Source organism: Sesamum indicum, linkage group LG2 (genome assembly GCF_000512975.1).
Source record: "Sesamum indicum cultivar Zhongzhi No. 13 linkage group LG2, S_indicum_v1.0, whole genome shotgun sequence".
NCBI classification, from domain to species: Eukaryota; Viridiplantae; Streptophyta; class Magnoliopsida; order Lamiales; family Pedaliaceae; genus Sesamum; species Sesamum indicum.
The window spans coordinates 1,996,970-2,022,090 of record NC_026146.1 but is presented as its reverse complement, the minus strand read 5'-3'; the positions used below and the strand labels follow the sequence as shown (position 1 = coordinate 2,022,090).

At 35.8% G+C, this 25,121-nt stretch overlaps 2 protein-coding genes across 3 annotated transcripts; both read right to left on the bottom strand.

Moving 5' to 3' along the window:
• Window positions 3,682–6,157, bottom strand: LOC105177072 (glutathione S-transferase F9-like). Of its 2 annotated transcripts, none has more exons than XM_020691979.1 (3): window positions 5,978–6,157; window positions 4,485–4,533; window positions 3,682–4,399 (listed from the first exon to the last, which is right to left on the bottom strand). In XM_020691979.1, exons 1-3 carry the CDS (start codon window positions 6,103–6,105, stop codon window positions 3,851–3,853), a joined length of 726 nt encoding a protein of 241 aa, XP_020547638.1. In that variant the 5' UTR covers window positions 6,106–6,157; the 3' UTR covers window positions 3,682–3,850. The 2 variants fall into 2 exon arrangements, with proteins under 2 accessions (XP_020547638.1, XP_011098399.1); XM_011100097.2 differs by having other exon boundaries at window positions 3,682–4,305.
• Window positions 9,597–10,778, bottom strand: LOC105177062 (glutathione S-transferase F9). Its single transcript, XM_011100088.2, has 3 exons — window positions 10,577–10,778; window positions 10,442–10,490; window positions 9,597–10,252 (listed from the first exon to the last, which is right to left on the bottom strand). Exons 1-3 carry the CDS (start codon window positions 10,718–10,720, stop codon window positions 9,798–9,800), a joined length of 648 nt encoding a protein of 215 aa, XP_011098390.1. The 5' UTR covers window positions 10,721–10,778; the 3' UTR covers window positions 9,597–9,797.

The following is a 25,121-nucleotide window of genomic DNA, read 5'->3' as shown; positions in this document are numbered from 1 at the left end:
GTGACCGTTGGATCTTAGTGATCGTTGGTGAAGTTTTTGACAATGGAGTAGTCGTCGGTGTGACTGTGGAGATTTGGGTCTTCTGTGACCGTGCTTTGTGCAATACCACTTTGATCTGCTTCTATCTGAGTCTATTTCTTCATCATTGAAATTTATATTTTTGATATAAAGTTTTATGTATCATTCTTTTATTATTTTGGGCCTGTAACTATAAGGAGTTTCGTACTCCATATTTATTGTAATAGTTGGATAGGTCTGTTGTGAAAGAGATATCACTGAGGGATTTCAACCCTACAGACTTTCCGAAATTCTTGCACAATCCGAGAAATTTGGTGGTATTCCTTGTCCAGTATGAAAATTAGAAACTTTCGTGGTGCACTTTGCGTGGTATTCATACAGTAGGGTTGTTTGATCTCGGTTACATTGAAGACCCTTTTGCGTGGTGTAATAGACATGAACAACCACACATAATTTATGATAGGCTTGATCGGGCTTGTGATAATAGGAATTAGATATCAATTTTTCCAATACAAGGATTAGTACCAAGGGTTTTTAAGTAAAGATAATCTACAGGTTTCTTATGTAAAATTTCATAAGGAGTTTTCCATTGCAAAATGCGTGTAGGAAGCCTATGGATTATATAGATGGCAGTAAGTATTGCATCAGTCCAAAACATTTTTGGTAAGTTGGATTGAAACATTAAAGATCTAGCTACCTCTAGTAAATGTTTATATTTTCTTTCAGCAACTCTGTTTTGTTGTGGAGTATATGTGCAGACTATTCCTTATTTCCTAAAGAAATCTTGTGTTTGTTAACTTAGAATGCAATGCCATTATATGTTCTTATCATTTTAATTCTTCTTTCAAACTGAGTGAGAATCATTTTATGAAAGTGAATAAGCAAGGCATGTGTTTCTGATTTTTGTTTTAACAAAAAAGTCCATCTGCTTCTGCTGTGATCATCTACAATTGTAAGCATATAACCGCATCTTGAAATAGAATACTCATTATATGGCACCCATAGATCTATGTGAAGTAAATCAAAGCAATTTTCAGCAGTAGATGAACTTAAAGGAAAAGGAAGCCTGTCCGTCTATTATCCACATATCAGAAGACAAGTTATGAGAATTTAGATTTTGGATGCACTTACCTGAGTATTCAAAGTCAGGGTGTTCTGCAAGAGTCTGAGGTTTCTTTTCAACCAGATATCTTTCCACTTTAGTCCTTATGATCTCAGTAATCAATTTGCCATCTAGGGCTTTGTGATCTGCTTCAGAAATTTGAACTGCAGCAGCAGCTCTGTTTGTATGTGGCCCATTTTTCTTTCTTTGTTCTAACATCGTCTTGTACCAGTCAGGGTAGCCATAAATCTCAAAACAAACGTCCTTAAGATGGCCTGTTTTACCACACTCCTTACATACTTGCATTCTTTTGTCAATTCCCTTCTTTCTTTTCTGAAATTTTTTTTGGTTGTCCATTCTTTTAAAAGTTTGCATTGCCATGTTATGGGATGTATAAGACTGTCCCTGAACTACCTGATTTTGTTTTTCCACGCTAAGAATCATGGAATATGCCCTACTAGCATTTGGAAGACGGTCCATGATGAGGATTTGATTCCTCACATGGTCATATGTTTCATTTGATCCCGTGAGGAATTGCATTAATTGATATGCGGTTTTACTATCTGCTTCTTTCTTATTAGCCCCATAGGAACATTGTGAAACAGGTGTAATTCATCCCATAATCATTTAATTCTTGAGAAATAGGCTGAAACAGATAGTGTACCTTTTCATACGGATGCAAGTTCCCTCTTAAGTTGGTAAATGAGGGGTCCATTGCTTTGGCCATATCAATTTTCAAGTTCTAACCACAGTTCTCTTGCAGTGTTGGTGTAGAGGAAGCTTTCAACGATGTCTCTGGAAATGGAGTTCAAAATCCACGAGGTTACCATGTAATCCGCCCTTGTCCATTGCTCCATTTGCTGCCTTCCTTCGGAGTGTCCATTTATGAATCCTAGCTTCAATTTTAACAGAACGGGTCCAAGATAGGAAGTTAGTCCCATCCAGATGTGTAGTAACTAGGCTGATACCTGGATTATCAGTGGGATTGATCTTGTAAGTTTCTGGATCTTCTCCCATGTCTTCAGTGAATGAGTTTTGATTTCAAGAATCTGCAGTATCTTATTTGTAGGAGGATCAGTAAGTGGCTCTTGATACCATGTGAAATTTCAAGCTTCGCAAGACATAAAGAAATTCAAGTATTTGGAAAGAAACTGAAAGTACCGTGAAAAAGTTAGAATTTTCGGGTCTAAAATGTCGAACCTGTAAAGTTCGGGATTGAAAGTGAGAAAATGTCTATTTTATGAGATTAAAAGTGCAATTAATTCTAAATAAAGTCCAATTATACCTAATCTCTCTATTTAATTTAGAATTTTCAATCATTAGTCAAAATTTCAATAATCCATTTGTTGTATATTGAATCTCAATATATTAATTTTACTTAAATACTATTGCAAATATAGGAGATCTATGCACACACTAGTAAAAAAATTACTGTTGTTAACACTTCTAATGGTTATGGACTAAAAATCGTAATAAATAATTATTATTAACTATGGTTAGATAAAATCAATGTAAAAAACTTGCTTATTCACTATAATTTTTTTTTTGTCATGGTTATGAGCCATGACAAATATTTTTATCATAACTTCTGATCATGATAAATATTTTAGTCCCGCTTACTAAAATAACAACCAATAACGTTGCTTGGTCGTGGTCAATAATTATTTATTATGATTATTTATTTTTAATCATAATAATTAATAATAATTAAATATTATATTTCTTCCAGTGACATATGGATCTATTATAAGTGGCATGCGACCTTTTTCCATCAAATACTTAATGAGAAAATGAAAATTGAGAAAAATTTTGAAAATAAAAAAATAAAAGTGAGCAATTCATAATAAATGAAATATAATTATATAGATTTTTTTTCTAAGTATATAAGGGTATGGGTTATCATTGGATGACATCGTCAATACGGAGATATTTTTTTATTATATATTGGGATAATATTGATGATAATATCAGATATCGTATTGTTGCGAATTCTGTATGAAATTTATGCTTTTTGTGAAAACTTTGTGTAATATGATTTAGTTGACGTACCATATATTACATGTATAATGAATATTTTCTTATTTTCTTATAATGAACTATTGTTAATAAAGGGGAAATTACAACGACCATTCGTAAGATTTGACATTATTACGAATATCCTCTTATTATTAAAAAATTACAAATATTTCCCTGATGTTTGATTAAATTATGTAATCATTGGATGGATGTATGGAATTGTCAACTTTTCCCTTACTATATTTTTCTTTAAGAAAAAATAAAAAATTTGCAAAAAATTGGATAGCGTTCTAAAAAAAAATTATCCACTTAATCCATAAAAAATCAAAAAAATTTAGAAAATAAATAAAATTATAGTTTTTAGTCCACTAGCGCAGTTTGGTCAATTCACCACAAAGAATAAATAAAAATTAAATGAAAACTAACAGATGTTAGACGATCGTTAAAATTAGGGGATATTGGTAATTTTTTAAATAACGAGAAAGTACTTATAATTATGTCAAATTTTAGAACGAGTAGCAATAATTTATCCTAATATAAATATGTGGAAAGTTGAGCAAAAATGTTTGATGATTGCACCATTCAATCCCTCCACAAGATTTCTGAGTTTGGACAACATAAGCAGAACAAAACCCAGACATGACCGTACTAGAACACAACTATTATTCATCAACTCAAATGAACCAAAAGCCAAAATATCTCTCCCACATAGATTTAAAACACATAGGGGTGGAGTTGAAGCACCTTCTTCCAAGATGGTCTACTGCTTATATCATCCCACCATCGGCTTACATGCTTTCGGTCCCTTATCATGTACTCCCTCCCCAAACTAGTCACCAAGTAGTGACCGAACGGAAGGTGGCTGAGGTCGGCTAGGCTAAACGAGTCTCCGGCCAAGTATTTGCTCGTGGAGAGCCTTTGCTCGTACACGTCCAGCACACGTGCAAGTTTCTCCTCGTCTTCTTTGATGCGTTTTTCGTCGGGGATTACACCTTCTTTCCCATCAAACAAGACATGAATTACCAAGTCGTAGAGCGGTGGCTGGAAATTGTGCGCTTCGACTTCCAGCCATTGCTCCACTAGGCCCCTCTCCTCCACAGTCCTTCCCAATAGTTCAGTTCCTTGTGACTTGTACTTCTCTGCATAGTACCTTATGATAGCCCTGGATTCTACACCAATTTTGGAACACTTTGTAATTGTTTCCATATTGATCGTAGCTAAATAGGAAAAATTCTTGCCCGAATTTAGTTTGAACGAACCAATCTGTTCAGAGAGCAAGTGTATTATACTTGTCATGTGATTGGTTCAAATTTAGAGGCCTAAGAGGCCAAGAACATATTTTACTAACCATATAATGTGTAGTCTCCATCTTGGATGACTGGAAGAGCCCCAAAAGGCTGCAAGTATGCAAAATCACACTCATAAAAACATTTGTTTGAACTGTATGCAGAATATATCAACACAAGAGTTTCATCTGCTGGGAAAAAGTTAGTCCTGTAATTATAGTCATTTGGTACGTTAATCTTGTAATTTGTTAGGGTTATAAATGGTCCTTCATTCTTTATAATTTTGTAATTTTAGGAGAACTGATCGGAAAATGGCATTTTGCCCAGTTAAAAATTGGGAAATATATCTGATTTGTTGATTTTTTATTGACGTGGCAACTTATGACACATTGCCAATTTACAAAATGTAATTGTTTTAAAAGAAAAAATACATTTTATTAATTCTAGATATCATATATTTACTATAAAAAACTTTTCAATGTTGAAAACTATTTTTCCATTAATTTGAGAGAATTTGGAAAAATAAGTATAGATAAATATTTTATGGGAAAACACATTAAAAAATTTATATTGTGTAAATTAAACTATAATTCATTAAAATAGCTAAATTTACTCTCATACAAGCTTATAAATTTACTTATATTGTTTCACTATCTTTTAATTATGAGTTAAATATTAGTTTTATCTCAAGTTCTTATCCTAATTTTTTAAGGATAATTACACTGTCCTCTCTCGAGATTTGATGTAATTACACGTAAATCTCTTATAGTTTGATAAATTATATTTAATATCCCTGAGGGTTACTTCTGTCTAACAAACTATTGAACAAAATTCACTGAATTTGTTGATATTAACTAAAAAAATTGAATAAATATTAATAGTCACTGTCAATCGATTTATTACGAACTTACTATAGGTCACACAACTATTTTATGACTAAACTACACTTATAATAGTGAAGTTATACCTCCTAATATGCATGAACATGTCAAGATGTATGAGGACAATTTGGTCATAAAAAAAAATATTTGACCTGCAGTAAAATTAGTAATAAGTCAACTGGGGTACGTAAATATGGATTTTTATCCAATTATTTTGTTAAAATCATCAAATTCGTTAACTAACGGACAGACTTATTTACTAAACAGAAGTAAACCTCAAGGGTACTATATATATATATATATATATATATATAATTTTCAAATCAGAAGGAATTTACGTGTAATTACACTAAACTTCAGAAAATTGAGAGTGTAATTATCCCGATTTTTTAATATGCTTGTTAATTGCTATAATAAACTTAGAACCTTTGGAGTTTCAGCAAAAAAACTCATAATTTTAATTGTCATGATGAGAACCTACTTTAATATCTTTATAAAACTTCAAAAAATTAATTAAATTACTTAATTTTATGGACTAAAATCATACAAAAAATAATTTAAATTTTGGTAACTGTTGATTATAAATTTAAACCAAGAAAAAAACCATTTTTTCTTAATTAATATATATTTCTGACAACTAAAAAACAAAAGAAGAAGAAGAGAGAAATGATCACCTGCAAGTTGAGATAGTGAGGAGTTGTGTTCTCTCCTTTGAAGAGATCGATATGGACAACATCGTACTCGATCTCCTTCTCAATGAAACAAGCGATGACCCTCTTTGGTGAACCATAGGCACCTCCATACACCTTCACCACCATTTCTTTTTGTCAGGACTTCACCAGAATGAGATTCTTTGGGATGAACTTCACTAATTTATATAGGGTTAATTACATTTAGATCCCTAAAAAAATACTTCTTTTCCAAATAAATTTTGATATTATACTTACACCCCATCTGACAATTCATTGTTTATATCTGTCCCTCCTTTTGTTAGGATTTGTACGGAAAATACTGATGTTAGCAGAAAAATTAGGAAAAAGTATTATTTTAGTCCGTTAAGTATGCCTAATTTTAATTTTAGTTCGATAACTATGTCGATTTTTGTTTAGGTCCAGTAACTTACAAAATTGCTTACTTTTAGTCCTCTAGCAGATTTTCGGACAATTTTTCCCCTATGCAACTTTTGAAAGGCAGTTTGAGTCCATATGCACTCATAGGGGTAAAATTGTTCGAAAATCTGTCGGAGGACTAAAAGTAAGCAATTTCGTAAGTTACTGGACCTAAACAAAAATGAACATAGTTATCGGACTAAAATTAAAATTATGCATACTTAACGAACTAATATAATACTTTTCCCAACAAAATTATTTTAATTTTTAATTTTACCCCTTATTCAACAGTGTCACATAATAATTTTGTACTTATAAGAGAAAAAATGTAACGATGTTAACGTCGCTCCACATATATATATATCACATTCGTCCATTTATAAGTATAAAAATATACTTGAGAATGGTAAATGAAGAATTTTCAAAATAAGTGTAAGTATAATTTTAAATTTTTCTTGAAAAAGAATGTAATTTTATATTTTTAGAGGGATCTAGGCGTAATTAACTCATTTATATATGTATGTGTATGGTGGCCATTGGACCTTCTGATTTTTCTTAGCCTCATATCTACAAGTTCAAAAGCTATGATCATCAATTATGTGGGGCTCCACATGCGAGTGAAGAAAAATATCTGCATTCCATCACATCATTTTATAAACTATATATTTATTTTTTTTTTGAAAGTTTACCAAATATTTTGAAATATTTTGTAAATTACCAAACTATCTTATAAGATATTTTAAACAGTTTATGAACTCAGTCAAACATCCACATTAATGATGAAGCTGACAAAGGAGCAGAATTGATTGGTGGAAAGAAAGCGATAGAAATACAAATTTCTTATAAGAAAATTCGGAAGGAAAGAGGGGAATAGATGAGAAAAAAAGGATAAATTATAACAACTTCTCCTGAGATTTTGACATAATTACAAATATTCCCTCAATATTTATAAAATTATAAATGCCTTCCTGATATTTGATGAAATTATGTAATCCTTGGATGGAGGTATGAAATTATCAACTTTGCCCTTATTGTATTTTTTTCTTTTTTATTTTAAAAAGATAAAGACTTATAAAAAATTTAACAGGGTGGATGGAAAAATTTTAAAAATTATAAAAAATTATCCACTTAATTCATAAAAAATAAAAAAAAATATAATTAAAAATTTTTATCCACAAGGGCATTTTGATCAGTTCATCACAAAAAAATTGATAAAAATCTAACGGAATGGACTAATTGTTAGACAACCGTTAAAGTTATGGAGATATAGTAATTTTTCAAACAATTAGGGGTACTTATAATTATGCTAAATTTAAAAAAGAAATTGTTATAATTTATCCTTAAAAAAAAGAAAAATTGAGGAAAATTCAATATATACTTCTCGCCTGTTTCTTGGACAACACCACATTGACGAGGTGCTGTGCTTGATTGATTACCGAGTGAGCGATGAAATGTAGGGGTGTGCAAAAAAATCGAAAATCGGCCGGACCGAACTGAAACCAAAAATTAGGTTCGAACCGAAAATCGAACCGAATTCGGTTTTCGGTTTTTAAAAAAAAAATTGATTTTCGGTTCGATTTTTTGGTCACTAATTCGGTGACCGAACCGAACCGAAAACCGAAATTCTGTAAATAATAAATTTTTTTTATACATATAAAAACTATATAATTATATATATATATATTATAATATTAATATTATATAATTTATATTAGTAAAGACTAAAGAAAACAGAAGACTGAACTCTATACTATTAAATTAGAATTTAATTTTGGTATTTTGGTATTTGTATTTTTGGATAAAATTGCAACATTATCACAATTTCGGCTTAAAATATCAAAATATATTATTTTAAAAATAAAAAAATAAAAAAATAGTTTTTTTCGATTTTAAAATAAAAAAAACCGAATGGAACCGGTTTTCGATTTTCCAGACGGCCGAACCGAATTTTCAGTTAACCGAAAATTCGGTTCGATTCGGTTCGGTTAATCGAAATGGACACCCCTGATGAAATGTACGGGCCTTGACTCAACCCTATACTCCTAAAGAGGTCTATACAATTCAAAACAGATGCCCTCATAGTTAAAGTGGCGGTATCGACAATAATATTATTTTATATCGATCATGATGTATCGAAATATTATTGAATAATATGAAGTAAATGTGTTATATTATATTTAAAAAATTCTAAAAAAATTAATAAAATTATAAAAATGATTAAGCATCACAAATTACTATAAAATATTACAAACAAAATGTTTTGTAATATGAAATATGGATAAGTTAATTTTAGAAATACTTAAGACCCAGTATAAAGAAAGTGGATCGCGGATCGAATTGAAAATGATCGCCATCATCATCATGAACATTCCTCCTATAACGTTTTTCTATTTCAATTAAAATTAATTTTAATATAGTTTTTAATGAAAAATTCAATATATTGAACATATGTAATATTCTAGAAGAAATATTTAATTAAGAAAATGGTAAAGAAGAGACGAAAAGAAATTTTGAGCCACTTTATCAGCATCACTCTCGACAAGAGTTTTCACCATCGACTGAAGAAGATAGAATTTCTAACTCATTTGCTCTCTTCTCTTACGTTTCTTGATCAAACTTTGAATATGAAACTTCATCTTTCACTCTTTTTCTTGAGCTTCATCCCTTCAGTAATGGAGATTACACCGAAATGAGAAAAATAAGATAATGATAGAATCACAGCGTGATTATATCCCTTTATAGTGCCCAAAAGCAATTATCTGATCCCCTCTTCTTTAGTTTATTGCTCTCCCAACCATACTTCATTAACTTTATTTTTGACATATTCACATCGATAATATCGGTGATATTATTGCAAGTGATAATATCATTGCATCGGTGATAATATCAGATATTATCAACGATACCAAATCATTTATGATAATACAGGGTCTTGGACGTTTTTATTGGATCAGCACTGGCCGATCCGGATACGTACTCGCCGATATAATCGGATATCGACTGATAAGCCAGCCTTTGCAATGTGATTTACAAATTAACATCTAAAACTCTCGTTAATAGGCTTAAGCCCTTGAATAGGATCATCAAGAAATCTCAATCTCCGTTTATCTCCAGAAGAATTATCACTGATAATCCCTCGTCTGAAATTAATCTTTTTCGTAGAAACAAGCGGAGGGACAAGAAAGGATACAATATGGATTTCTTCATCTGACAAAACGCTGATATTGAATTGTTCAATTCCTTCACAACATTGGTAAATTAAGCAGAAAAAACAACATTTATTCGTCAAGAAATTAATGAAGCAAAAGCCGAATCACAAGCACACGATCGAACAGAAACACTTATTCCGAATTAGTTATGAGAAACACAGCATGGACAGATAGATTTAAACCGGAGGCGGATAGAGGTGAAGCACCTTCTTCCAAGATGGCCTATTACTTATATCATCCCACCATCTGCTCACATGCTTCCGCTCCCTTATCATGTACTCCTTCCCCAAACTAGTCACCAGGTAGTGACCGAACGGAAGGTGGCTGAGGTCGGCTAGGCTAAACGAGTCTCCGGCCAAGTATTTGCTCGTGGAGAGCCTTTGCTCGTACACGTCCAACACACGTGCAAGTTTCTCCTCGTCTTCTTTGATGCGTTTTTCGTCGGGGGTTACACCTTTTTTCCCATCAAACAAGACATGAATTACTAAGTCATCGAGCGGTGGATGGAAATTGTGCGCTTCGACTTCCAGCCATTGCTCCACTAGGCCCCTCTCCTCCACAGTCCTTCCCAATAGTTCAGTTCCTTGTGTCTTGTACTTCTCTGCATAGTACCTTATGATAGCCCTGGATTCTGCACCAATTTTGGAACACTTAATAATTGGATCCATATTGATCATAGCTAAATAGGTAAAATTCTTGCCCGAATTCAGTTTAGCCGAACGAATCTAATCATAAAATAAGTATAATATACTTACCATGTGATTGGTTCAGATTTGACCTAAAGTAGAGGCCGAAAAGGCCAAGAAAATATTTTACTAACCATATAATGTGTAGTCTCCATCTTGGATGACTGGAAGAACCCCAAAAGGCTGCAAGTTGAGAAATTAAGCTCATAAATGGATTGATGAATAAGAGAAATGGAAACATAAATAGAGAAGAAAAGTGATGACCTGACCTGCAACTGGAGATACTGCGGAGTTGTGTTCTCTCCTTTGAACAAATTGACATGGACAACCTCGTATTCTATCTCCTTTTCCACCAAACAAGTGATAACTCTCTTAGGTGAAGCATAGGCAGGACCATACACCTTCACCACCATTGCTGCTACCTAGCTAGTTTCTTGATGCTAATTAACTACAAAAGTAGTTTGATCAATGGGATTTATAGTTCATAGGTCTATGCTCATAATTCTATTATATAATTGAAAGGAATAATGACGCCCCTCCTAAAGTTTGGTGTAATTACACGTAAACTTCTTGTGATTTGAAAAATTACATCTAACACTTCTGAAATTTGCTTTCGTTTAACAAATATGTCCTCCGTTACGCAAAATTCACCGAGTTTGATAATATTAATTATATTTACTACTGATTCATTGCAGGTCAAATAAATATTTTTATGACTAGACTACATTCACACGTCTTCGAGCGTACACGTGAGAAGGTATATATATTTTTACCGTTATAAGGGTAGTTTAGTCGGAAAAAAAATGTTTGACCTGCATAAGTCCGTAATAAGTTAATCGAAAGTAAATATTAATCTTCATTTAGTTTTCGTTTATTAATATTAGCAAATTCAGTGACTTTTAACTAATAAAAAAAACTATTTACTAAGTATAATTATAGTAATATAAAACCTACCTCAAAATACGTACTTCACTACCAGAAATAGATTCTTCAGGAGATAAGCTAGGCTCCACGCACGGCTGCGTTGTTTCCGTGTCTTGTTTTTCTTCCTTCACACACAAATAATAGGGTGGCGGCGTCGCCATTTAATTATGATGGTCAATGACCATATTCAATGGACCGTAAAGTCAAGGAAGTTGGGTCAGTGACTAATAACAACGAGGCTATAGCATAGGAAAGGAAATGAGATCTCATCATAGATTCAAGCACATTCTTAGGCATTACCATCTGCTTAGAGAGATAGTGGGGAGAGGTGATGTTCGGATGAACCGAGTCACACCAGCAGAAAATACGACAAATCCATTGACCAAGTCCGTGTCACAGATTGCTCATGCTCAACATCTTGGGAAGATGGATTTGAGGAACATTAGTGATTGGCTTTAGGGTCAAGTGGGAGATTGTTAGAATAAGTGACCAAAAAGCCAGTTGGATTGGTCTTCATGTAATTTGTTTGACAATTTCTATGTAATATTGTTTATGAATAAAGTGAATATTCATTATTTGACAATTGTATTTGTTGTGCTTATTAATATATTTATATGCTTAACATCACAAGAAAACCCACAAACCAAATTGTACAACTTGTGTAGTTGGGTTGAGCATTGTGACAGCTATAAAACCAACTTTTGAGGGTTGGGTTTAAAGTGTTTCAAATCGAGGACCTCGAGACTGGGTATTAAAAGTCTTATTGAGATTTGCACTAAATATTGCATTCATTGAATAAGTTTGAATGTTCCATCGGAGACAAACGTTGGACATCTATGCAATTTTAGTGGGTGGTTCAAGAGATTGTCAAGTCGACTAAACTGACTCATGGAAAGTCGTCATATGGAAGTCTTGGAGGCTTGGTCGGTATGATTGAAACTTTCCAGCCCGATAGTATGGGACCAGTCCTCGGACTTGAGGAACCGTGGAAGTTACATGCATATGATGGTTGTATCTTCGATCTGGTGAAAGATGACCGTATCTTGGATGTGGTCATTATAAATCTTGTCCAGTGCAGTCAAAATATGTAATGAGAATGGTGGGTTCCAAAATAGAATCCATCACCTGTTAGTATATGCTAATCGTGTTTCTTATGCGCTCTGAGATGGTTTGAGCTCTTAGAGTCTGTGGCCACAACAATTGGTTGAGTAGGGAATGGTTTCCTATATCAACCAATGGAGCAAACACATCTTGATTTATTAAGCATAGTGTCTAGTCCAAGATGGAAACCGATGCCTAATTCCATGCCCTAGACTTAGACTGAGAGACAAATGATGGAAGGACCGTACCCATATGGTACTCGGGAGCCTAAATCTTCACGTCAACATTCACCTAGTCTCTAATGCCATGGATTATTGCTAGACGGTCACCCATGGTGACGAAAATTTTCGATTAATGGTTAATTGGAAATAGTTGGTTAAATTAAATTTAATTAATTATTGTGTTGGACACAAATCCAAGTCTAGTTGGGGGTGAATCTAAAGAGTTACACATAAACTACTGTGAAATTGGTGGATTTAATTTGGAATTAATTCTTAAAGAAACGAATTGATTTAATTAGATTAAATTAATTTAAAGAGAATATATAAATGATTGGATCATTTATTGAAAAAATCCATTTGATGGATGGCTCAAGAATTAATTAATTAGATTAATTAATTTTGGGCTTAATACCTTTAAATTAATTGAATTAATTTATTAGGTTTGACTTGATTAATTGATTGGATTAATTAATTAGTGTTTGGGCTTAGATTTATTTAATTGGATATAAATGAATCTTTCGACTTAGTTGGGTTAAAATTAATTAAATTAATTATTGCCCAATGAACTTTGATTTAATCAAGTTCATACTTGAAGCCCAAACCCATTTGAGGGAAGCTGGAGCAAGTAAAGGAGGAGTTGAAACTCCTCACTATGATGAACATTATGAAGTGATTATTTTCATCATGATTGGAGGTTATATGCATGTGTGTATATAAGTTGCCTTGGAGGTAAACTTAGTAGTTTGAACTTTGAATTCAATTGTATGTAATATACAAAACTACACATATCATAAGCTCACAGAAGCCATGGAATTTGATATTTTCTCTCGAACTATTCTCCCTCTTGTTCTATAGTGTTTGTTTGAAATTATTTCTTTTCTTATTTTTTTATTCTATCTAGCAATAGAAGAAGAATTATTCCATTTGTGGTGTGAACAACTTAGAGGAATTCTAAATTGAATTGTCAAGTGAACGGAATGGTAGAAGAAATTTAATATTTAATCATAGCTAATCGTTATGGTTAAAAATAAATAATCGTAGTAAATAATATTCATTGATAACGGCCACGCAACGGGTGTTATTTTTACTAATTAAGCTAAAATATTTTTCATGGCTAAAAGCTTTAACAAAAATATTTAATATGATTTATAGCCATGACTCAAATTAAAAAATATTACTAAATTAAATTAAATTTAAAATTGAGATCTTATTATGTAACTAGCCATTATAACACATTGTTCTTACGTGTATGTAATAAATAGATTTTTTATATACTTTAAAATATATTAAAAATAATATTTTAAATAAAAATAAATATATATAAATCAACACATTACATTTAAATAATAAAAAAAAACAAATTACCAATTAATGTAAAATTTGAAAGGTTAATAAGTTAACTATTTTGTCGTTTGAAGGGGATTTTTGGCTTTATAAAAAAATTAGTGCAGCGATGTCATTAATAGCCATTTATGAGTGTGAAAGAACTTTTCTTTTTATATAGTACTAACCATTATGGCACGCCGTCCCTACTTGCATATAATAAATAATTATTTACACTTTAAAATATATGATAAATAAAAATTAGATATATAAACAAACACATCACATTTAAAAATAGATAAATTAGAATAAAACTAAGTTAGGAATATTATCGACGTAAAATAAAAAATTGGTGTGCGTAAAAATTTCATATTAGTATAAATAGATTGTATAGATCAAATAGATGAAAAGAGAAGAAGAATTAAATAGGGGTGATTCAAAATATATAAGGACATTTTTGATAATTCAAAAATTAGAATCACGGTGCAAGTAATCTTTATTTGTAACTGAAAATAGATTTTTTTTTTATATAGGATAGATAAATAATATTAGTGTAGTATATAAATGTGATATGTAATAAACTGGTACGTGTCTGATGCCTCTTGCTTTGATCCGCAGCTCATTTCCACGGTCGCCACCTCGTCATCTTATGTTTGGAGGTTTCCCTTAAAATTGTCGCTTTCGATCACTCCCTGTGGTGGGCTAAGGATGTTTGACCACTTCATCTCTTTCTTCTTGAAACACGTAAATCTCTAGAAACCGATGACATATTTTCGAGGTTGTTGGTAAGAACTTTGAACCATTATTTTTCACTAAATACATAATTAAGATGTGAGAAACTAATAATTCTTTTCTCTAAAAGAAAAAGGAAAAAAAATATTTATTCTGAATTTATGTTACGATAAACTACAACGTACGTCATGTAAATTTATTATAATTATAAATATCTTTTTTTTATTCAAAATATTATAAATACCCTTTATGACAATACATTATAAAAAAGTGTTTATTAAAATATTTTTAATTGTAAGAAAATATTTATAATTTTTCAAAAGGATACTCCACGAGAACTCATGGTAATTACCTTTTATGTTATGTTGAGTTAATTCTACTTCTTTTCTCTGTTGAGATGCTCTCTCCAGACTTTCTCATTCAACTCTAGAGGATGTACTTTTGCCTTTAGATTTGTAAGTATGGGATTATTCCTTTTTGCCAAAGTAATACGAGAGCTGCAATTGAAGTTGTGGAATTGAGAGAAAGCCTTCAAGTGGAAGATTATACTACTCTTGTCCCGTTCAATATTGCACCTTTTTACGATGTTGTAATGTTGAGGCAGCTACATGGGTACCAAGTTTTTACTTGTGAAAGTATATCATCCTTATCAATTACCCCTCTAAAAAGATGGACTCTCCTACACACACTACTACACCTCACATATCACACACTTCAACCCGTGAGGACTCTCCCCATGACGGAACAGGTGGTGGATTCATGGAGGCTACGACAGAAGATGGTGATGATGCGGGGGACATTGGCGATCGTCGGGGAGTGCGACCCATTGCCTGATACGGACGTGAATGGGATAGTTGGGGAGGATGAACTACACGCTCGTATCCAATTGGATTTCAATCTAACAGAATTTTTTGCTCTAGCAACGAAAGTCATTGATGAAGGAGACCGTGCCTCCATGGATGCACTATTGGAACTCAAAACTCGCTGGATACAAAAAATTGGAGACGGTGTTTCTTTGGACGAGCCTTTGTCACGGCGCTAATGGCTATCACGACCAGCCATGCTGGTTCGTCCACGACCCACGCTGCGCCAAGAATGAAGGCAACTACGTTCTTGGTGCCGGTCGTTGGCAGATAGCAGTAAGGAGGATTCAGATTCCGTCGTCGTCACAGAAGCGGCTGGTGATGGTGCATGCTTGACGCCGGGGTTCCAAGTGGCGATGGCGCAGGATGGTGCGTTGGAAGAGACGGATGCGAATGGCAAACTTCAACTGGAATTATTGGACGTGGTGATGGAGGTGGAGCTGTCACCCCCCACTCATGGGTGGAGGGGCAATCGCCGAAGTTGATGCCCGGCATCATGACTCCCGTAAGCTTTGGTAGTCGTCCAGCACGAAAACACCCTCGGATCCCGTTTCTGTGCAAGGAGCCCCTACGGGACTGTTTATTGGTAACATTCCTCTAACTACTATTGCTACGTTTGCTCCAAATGATAAATTTGCTGATGGGTTCCTTAATTCTACTCGAAAAACTATCATATGTTGCCTTAGAAACAAAAAATGGTGAAATTATTTTCCGTCCTTCTTTGGACATAATTAATGATGGTTTGCTGTCGTCGAAAGGCGACTGCGGTTGGATATTTTCTTGGCAGAAAACCGTACTTTCATCACCTTAAAGCTTATGTTAGTTCAGTGTGGCGCTACGGTTCGTGAGGTGATCGCCACTTCTAATGGGTTCTGTTTTTTCTGCTTTAAGACGGAAGCAACGATGGAGGAAGTAATAGAAAGTGGTGCGTGGCTATTCCAGGGGCAGTTGACCGTTCTACACGCTGGGAACCTGGAATGGCGTTACGTAAGCACAAACTTACGCAGGACTAGTGGAGTTTTGGATGACTGAGGAGCTTAGTGTGGTACGATGCTATTACGAAGGCATGCACTAGACTGGATTTCGCTCGTATATATGTCATGCTTGATATCTTGTCTCGCCTACCTGATCATATTGTTCTAATGATGCCTACGAGAGAAAGTGGTGAGCGACCTTGTTGTGTAGATGTGGAATATGAATGGGTTTCCCCCAAGTGCAATACATGTCATAGCTTGGGTCACAAAATGACAGCGTGTCCAAGTTCAAAACCTCCTACTGAACCACCGGTTACAGTGTATGTACAATGCAAGGCAGAGGAACCTAAGTGCTCTACGGCAGTTACTACTACTGATCACCTCGATCTCAACGGGAGGCCACACCGCCACGTCTGTCGAAGGATAAGGGTAAGGAGGTGGTCCTATTTAACTCTTTTGGTCTCCTATGCACTGACATTGATGATGTAGAGTGTTCCACATGGGGTCCTAAGCCATGCAGCCCCCAGGCATGGTGACGTGATGGATATGGCGCTTTAGAATGTACGTGGCCTGAATAGACGAGACCATCAACTAGCGGTTACGGATCTAATTGCGGAGTTCAGGTTACATCTGTTGGGTCTCATAGAAACACGTGTTCAAATTAATAATACTATGTGCATCCAATTATCTGTGTTACCTAGATGGAAGTGGTTTGTGGATATGCGAGCTCAGACAATCGCATTTGGATTGCTTGGGATGAGGGTTTCCTGCAGGTTTCTATTGTGGATGTGGGAGTTCAATATGTCCATTGTCTAGTGCTTATATGTTTGTTACAGGAGACTATTTACGCTACTGTGGCATATGGTGCTAACGACATTAGTACCCGACGTGAGTTATGGCATGTGTTGCGCCTACTGTTGTGCATTGTGTTGATGAATGTTGGCTTGTGGCCGGGGACTTTAATGCGGTACATGACCTCAATAAGGTTTGCAGTGTTTTTGGGGATATTGGCTTGGTCATCACGGATACAGGCCTTCTCTCCCTTCGTATGCAGGGGGAGTAGTTTACCTGGCATAATTGCAGTACCGATGCACGGAGTTTATGGAAGCGCCTAGACTAGATGCTCGTGAATGATAAGTGGATTGAGCGATGGCCACAATCATTCTACTATAGCATGTCACCTCGGACATCTGATCATTCACCTCTAGTTTTGAGAGGAGATACTCAACAGATTTTATTCCTAGTGTACAGAGTGTCTGGCGGAATAATATTGTTGGTGTACTTATGTTTGCAGTCACACGAAAGCTAAATGCATTGAAGCTTGTCTTGCTCCAACTAAGGAGGAATAAGGGGGACCTATCACTTAATGTTAAGCTTGCAAAGGAGTTCCTTGCTACTGCTCAAAAGTTGGTAAGCATGACTAGACATAATTGCCTCTTATTGTTGGTTGAACATTGTTGCAGAGTGGTCCTAGCAAAAGCAACTCAACTAGAGCAAGTCATGCTGTAGCAGCGAGCTAAACTTCAATGGCTCAAAGGAGAGGATCAATGTACCCGTATTTTCTTTCGCAAGATAGCCCAATGCCGTGTCGCCAAATGTACTTTTCAGATTAGAGATGCACATGGGCATACATATATGAACCAGGAGGAGGTGGTTCAGGAATTTGTCTCCTAATACTAGACTCTCCCAAGAGGGGAACGGTATACACGGCACATGGATCTCGGTTATTTTCGCCCTTGGGCAAAATATTTGGTTACTGAGGAGGATGGTCACGAGCTCACCAAGCTGCTGACTCCTGATGAAGATAAAATGGCTATGTTTGATATTGCTGAGGATAAGGTGCCAGGTCCGGATGGTTATTCCTCAAGTTTTTACAAAGTGGCATGGTTTGTTGTAGGCAATGAAGTTACTCAGGCGATTTTTCAGTTCTTTGCCACGGGGAAACTCTTGAAGCAAGTGAATATTATGCTTCTTGCCCTCATCCCAAAGTACACAACCCCACTCTCGTTGCTGATTTTCACCCGATTTCGTGTTGTAATGTTCTCTACAAGGCTATCACAAAAATTCTCGTACAACGACTAAGCAGGGTGTTGGATAAGATCATTAGCCCCTCCTAGAGTGCTTTTGTTCCTGGCCGTTCTATTGGGGACAATATTCAGCTGGCCTAGGAACTCTTCACTGGCTATAATCAGCAGCGGCTTCCATCAAAGGTGTGCACTGAAGGTGGATCTACGTAAGGCATACGAAACTGTTGGTTGGGATTTTTTATTAGTTGTGATGCGGATGTTCAGTTTCCCTCCCCTCTTTATTCAATGGATTGATGAGTGTCTCGCTACCAAGACTTTTTCGGTGGTACTTAATGGTCAACCACATGGGTTCTTCACGGGAGCAAGGGGCTTGTGTCAAGGTGATCCACTGTCCCCTTATTTATTCGTATTGGTTATGGAGGTGCTCAATTTTCTCCTTCACCAACTAATTGAGAAGGACATGCGATTCACATTTTATTGGAAATGTGAATCCTTACAATTATTTCAGTTGGGCTTTGTTGATGACCTTTTATTATTTTGTAAAGCGCATGTGGCCTCTGTTGGTGTATTTAAGCGAGGATTGGACCCATTTGCTACGTTGTCTGGCCATCGAGTTAGCGAGTAGAAGAGTTACTTTATTGTTTCCCGCTCGGCGCAAGGGTATCTGGATCAGCTTCTCGAGGTGCTTGCATTCCAAAAAGGGCATCTACCGATAAAATACTTGGGGGTACCGCTTCTAGCATCATGCTTGACAATTGCCAATTATTACCCTCTGATTATGAAAATTGAGAAATGTATCAAGGGTTGGGAGGGCATAGTGTTGTCATATGCCGGGCACATCTAGATCACCAAATTTGTTCTTATGGTGTTGAGTGTTTGTTAGGCTTCTGCATTCATACTTACCAAGGGCATCATACGGGAAATTGAGAAACGGCTCCAGGGTACTTTTATGGGAGGGAACAACTACTAGTGGATATGCTAAGATTGCTTGGGCGATGTATGTCGGCTGGTTATTGAAGGGAGGCAAGGGTGATGTTGCCACTCTTAACTGTGCATTGATGTGCAAACGATTGTTTGATCTTATTTGATGTGATCGGATTTCCATATAGGTGGAGTGGATTCATCATGTTCTGCTGTGTGAGAATTCCATATGGACAGTTGCTGAACGTGGGGGCTCGTGGGGTTGGAGGAAGCTTCTTCGATTTCGTTCTTTCTTATGCCTTCTTTTTGAGTATCGGATTAGTGATGGTGCTTCACTTTCTCTATGGTATGATCCATGGCATAGCTTGGGTCCACTTATTCTTTTATTCCCGAGGGGGCTAAATCTTACTAATATACTGTCTAGTGCTTCTCTCAACTCGGTTATCATGGATGGACAATGGTGTTGGCCGGTCACCACTATATCCAGGAGGCGCATGGAGATTCTGGAGATTCTTCACCACCTATAAGTCGTGCATGGTGGCTCCGATCAGATTCTGTGGTGTGCTGGCGCAGGCGTGCCGACTGTAGCTGCATGGGTCGCCTATTATCTTGGATGGACAATGGTGTCGACTCTAGTCTTCACTACTCTTGTGGCCCTTCAAAATTCCAAGACACGCCTTCATACTTTGGTTGGCTCTTCACTACAAGTTTTCTACATTGGACAAGTCGTGGCTTTCTTACTTGGGCAACTCCTGTATCTTGTGCAATGATAACTCTCTGGAGACGCACAACCACCTATTCTTCTAATGCCGCTATTCCTGGCACTGCCTGGCTGAGATTCGACATCATATGCGGATTCCTTGGCCTAACCGTTCTTGGTCCACTGATATTACATGGGCTTCGACACAATGGAGAGGGAGACACGTTTTAGCCTATAGAGCATTACTTGCTTCTCTGATCTATCACATTTAGATGGAGCACAACCGATATCAGTTCGAGAATGTGCATCACGATGCACGTACTCTTGCTAGTACTATTCTTGATGATGTTCGACGGAGGATTATTAGTGTTGAACTACCATTTTCTGTTAGCTCATGTGGACTTTATCGCTTATGGCGAATCCCTTGGCCTGTTGAAGGTGAAGCCCCACAATGACTTATAATTGTACTATACTCGTGTACTTCTTGTTTTATAAAATTTACCTTTACCGAAAGAAAAAGAGTTTTTACCTGTGATTTTAGCAGAAAATGGTGGTAATGTTTTTAATTGCAACAAAGGTTTTGGCGATATTGATGAGGTACACAAGGTTGTTTCAAGGGTTTTGAGCAGGGATGTCGATGTGTGTTAAGATTTATGGGTTAAATTCAACCCAATTAATTTTGAATTGTGATGTGGGGCTATTCCATACATCCCGCAAGAGAACTTCACAAAGAAAGAAGAAGGCCTTACAAAGGTTAAGATTGACGGAAACCTGATGAGGTAGCTTCAGTCCAAGAGCGGACCTTGATGAACTCGGAATGTGAAGGATATTTGAAGGTCATCAGAAACCTCTAAGCACGGTAGACAGAATATCAGAAAAGGCTAGTATTGTGCGAACTTTCCTGTTTGCACAGTTTGGTCCCCTGGATCACTTCCTGTCCTTATTAGCTGGATATGTACGTCCCATTACTCTCCGTTGGATGAGATTAGATCCAAAGGTGCATCCACATAAAAAGTTGTACAATCCACCAATATATATAAATATGGCTCTCCACTCTAGACAAAGGTTCGGTCACTCTATCTTCACATATTCTCTAAACACATTTGGATTCCTACTGACTTGATTGTCAAAAAGCTATTGTCGGAATCCCCTCCTATTCGGCTCTAACTTGTTTTTCTCTTGTAGGCTTCTTCAGATTTCTTTGGTGTAGTCGAATTTCTACTCTTAAGACCTTTGGATCCCTTCCGCTCGTTAGCAGATATCTTGGATATCTTTGGGGCAACAAATTTAGCTGGGTTTGTCATAATTTAGAATCGGTTGCTATAGGTGAGATTTAAATAGAATTATATTTCATATGGGTTCTTAATTTGTCTAATATGTGTTGATGCAAGAATAATCAGAATAAAATAAGAAATAATCCATTTTTCAAAAGTTATTGCGATTTAAAGTTGAGCCTGTGACATTTTATATGAAACACGATAGAAATACCAAGAAACCAACATCCATATTATAAATATTATTTTAATTATATAATAATAATGATCAAATTCATTAAACCCATAACCTAAACATATATCTCCTATAATTACATAAATTGCCAATTAAATCCATGATTAATAGAATAAGACTTAAATGTATTTTAAGAATGGGAGATCCTAATTATTTATTGAAAATAAAATCTAATGTTAATTAATCCACCATTGGTTCAACCATGTTTTACCTGCTGGTTGAACTAGCAATCCTTGGTCCATGTAATTTTTTTAATTCAATCTAATTTTGGGTTTTAAAATATTGATATACATGGTCGTTAGTTAGAAATGACGTATGATACAAGTTAGTTGTACTATATTACAAGTAGTAGTTATATTTTTTTATAATTCAGCTATTGTTCTTTTTTCTTTTTATAGCATCAAACTTTTTAACCCTTTAGAATTCAAATTAATAAAACCGTTCATACTAACCTGACTACACCCATTTAGAACCCAACCCTGATCCTATTCATTTAAACTCATTTCGGACCAAATCCATTTTGAACTCGACCAAATTTGCCTATGCTGTCGATATTAGGGTAGGTAGTGTTGCCACCCTTAAAAGGACACCTACAAAGGGAGCATGACTGATTTAAAAGGGATTACTTCCCAAGGGGGAAGGTTTTATAGATTAGAGAGTGCTTGTTGGTGGCAAGGTTTATTTCTCAAAACGGGACCTGCTCAATGACAGGACTTATTAAAGGAGTGCCCGGCTATTGCTGTTTGGTGTCTGCTCGGATGTAGGGCTTATTTTTATAATAGGCCTGTCTGGAGGCAAGGTCTTTTTTATTTTTTTTTTTGGCTCAGAGTCTGATTTGCTTTGAAAATTGTAACAAGTGAATAGAGTAATCATTATCTGTTCATAAAATGAGAATATCTCCACTTTTTTCTCTTGCATTTATAAGGCGGCTCGTCACAAATGATGCTCCTACCATCAAAGCAGTTACCTTGGGAATTGCTCTTTTATTTTCTTGGAGACGCCTCCACAGTTATTGTCAGTTCTTTGAACACCAGCCATATTACCGAAATACCACCATTCAAAATTGTGGGCCGTGCGGCCATGCTGCATATTGCTGTGAAACCCATGGGCCCTCCACAACCAACTTGAAAATGACTATATCTCATTAGCATCATAAAACGTCTAGTATCCCAACTAAAAATATTAAGCACACTCTGTCTCTTTGCCTTTTTCAGTTGCTTCACTTTAACTAATTCTCTAACACCAGCTACATTAACCCAATTCTCATCAACAGCGTATATGTTTGATAACAAAATTTAATGACCGGCATGGAAGGGATCGAGTACAAGCATCTTTTTTGCTGCAATCTCTGCTATCTCCATGTTTTGATAAATCCGGCAAGCACCAAGCAAAGCTCCCTATATATTAGCCTCAACAGGCTCTTGGAGTTGAGTGGTGAATTCCAAGGCCTTATCTAGCTCCCCCATGCGGCCAAGAAGGTCGACTACTAATGTATAATGTTTTGAGTTGGGAGGTAGTTGATAGTCCTTCACCATCAGATTGAATATTTGAATTCCTTCTTTACCTAGACCAGAATGACTGCATGCAGATTTAATCGAGAGGAACGATACATCATTTGGCCTAACATCTGAATGCTTAATCATCTGCTTAAACAATTCCAGAGCCTCTAGGCATTTTCCATGAAACACATATACTGCAAACATAGAGCTCTAGATAACAACATCTCTATTGCTTATGCGCATGAAAACTGCAATAGAGCCGTCCAAGCTACCACATTTTGCATAAATTCTATAAGTGAAGCACCAACGGAAGAATTATTGCCCAAGCCAGCTTTAAAAGCAAAACTATGGATGCAACTAGTTTGTTGAAGACCACCAAACTCTGAACAGCCGTCAAAATTTTAACCACATCAAAAGCATCAGGTTGAATATCATTGGCCACCATATCATGGAAAATGCCAATGGATTTGCTTGTCCTTCCATTTTGAACACATCCATGCAAAAGTGTTGAAAAACAAACAACATCTTTCTCAGGCATCCGTTCGAATACCTCAATCGCTTCATCAGGGGAACAACAGTTCATGTACATATCTATTAGAGCTGTGAAAACCAAGAGATCTAAATCTAATGCCTTCCTTACAGCAAGTTTATGTATCCTTCTATCCATTTCTAAATCACAACTAGCTTCACATACTTGCAAAGCACTGGAAATCCTGTATTTTACATATCTATACGATTGAGTCCTTGGGTTTCCGAAATAATGTAAAAAGAAGTGCTTCGAATCATTGCTATTTGACTCGGACCTGTTCTAAAAAAGTCGAGGTATTTTGAATTATTTGTTGACACGGACAAAGTCAGGAAAATTTTGAATCCTTTTTATTCGTGAGGAGCCGGATGAGAAGAAACTCTCACGTCCAGTTCTTTAGTGGAGATGGAATTCCGAAACAACCATTAACTATAACCCCAAAAGAACTAGATTTCGTAAACAACATAGAGGAAGAATGAAGGGAATATCTTATCGCGGTAATCATATTTGTTTCGGTAAATATGCTCTTCAGGCACTTGAACCTGCTTGGATCACATCTAGACAAATCAAAGCAGGTCGACGAGCAATAACACGAAATGCATGCCGTGGTGGAAAAGTATGGGTCCGTATATTTCCAGACAAATCAGTTACAATAAGACCTGATGAAACACGTATGGGTTCGGGAAAAGGATCCCCTGAATATTGGGTAGCTGTTGTTAAACCGGGGCGAATACTATATGAAATGGGTGGAGTAACCGAAAATATAGCTACATAGTTTCAATGTTCGGTTCAATTCCACCTAGATATCATCTCATGTAAAAGATCCAGTGCTTCCCTAGCACCCCCATGATGAGCATAACAAGAAATCATAGAACCCCATGAAATCACATCTTTCTCTTCTATTTTCTTAAACACTTTTGCTGGAATTGTCATAGCAACAGTCTTTCCATACAAATTTAACAGCACATTAACAAGGATAAGCCTCTATCAAATCCCACCCTGATCATATACCAATGGACGCTCCTCCCCGCCCTTAAATTGATCATCTGCGCACAAGCAGATACTACACTAACAAGAGTAATAGGTTTGAAAAGAACCCCTTTTGTTATAGCCATTTAAGTAAAAAACTCAAGCACCTGTATCGGCTCACCATTCTGATCATACCCCGTAATCATAGTAGTCCATAAAACGGTATCTGGCGCAGAATACTCCTCAAACACGTGCAACGCATCATCCATTTTTCCACATTCCGACCCAACAAACAAATCTCTACCAATCTGATGGCTCTTCTTAACAAACCCATGAATTATCTTTCCAGAATCAAGCGCTCGTAGCCCAGCACAAGCCTTAAAAATCTGGCTTTTTCAGATGAAAATAGACGAGAAAAGAGAAATAATGTTTCGTATATTGTTTCTCTCTACAATAGCATTTGAGGATCCAATTCCAAATGTACACAGTCCTCTGTGGAGTTTTGTCGAATAGTTTGCAAGTTGT

Bases quoted from the DNA above. Each gene is read 5' to 3' on its own strand.
- LOC105177062 (XM_011100088.2), bottom strand. From the start codon at position 10,720: ATGGTGGTGAAGGTGTATGGTCCTGCCTATGCTTCACCTAAGAGAGTT. The intron at 10,491-10,576 runs GTCAGGTCATCA...CTCAACTTGCAG, and splicing joins CGCAGTATCTCCAGTTGCAG to CCTTTTGGGGTTCTTCCAGT. The intron at 10,253-10,441 runs GTTAGTAAAATA...AAATTGGTGCAG, and splicing joins TGGAGACTACACATTATATG to AATCCAGGGCTATCATAAGG.
- LOC105177072 (XM_020691979.1), bottom strand. From the start codon at position 6,105: ATGGAGGTGCCTATGGTTCACCAAAGAGGGTCATCGCTTGTTTCATTG. The intron at 4,534-5,977 runs GTGATCATTTCT...GCATACTTGCAG, and splicing joins CTCACTATCTCAACTTGCAG to CCTTTTGGGGCTCTTCCAGT. The intron at 4,400-4,484 runs GTTAGTAAAATA...CTCTCTGAACAG, and splicing joins TGGAGACTACACATTATATG to ATTGGTTCGTTCAAACTAAA.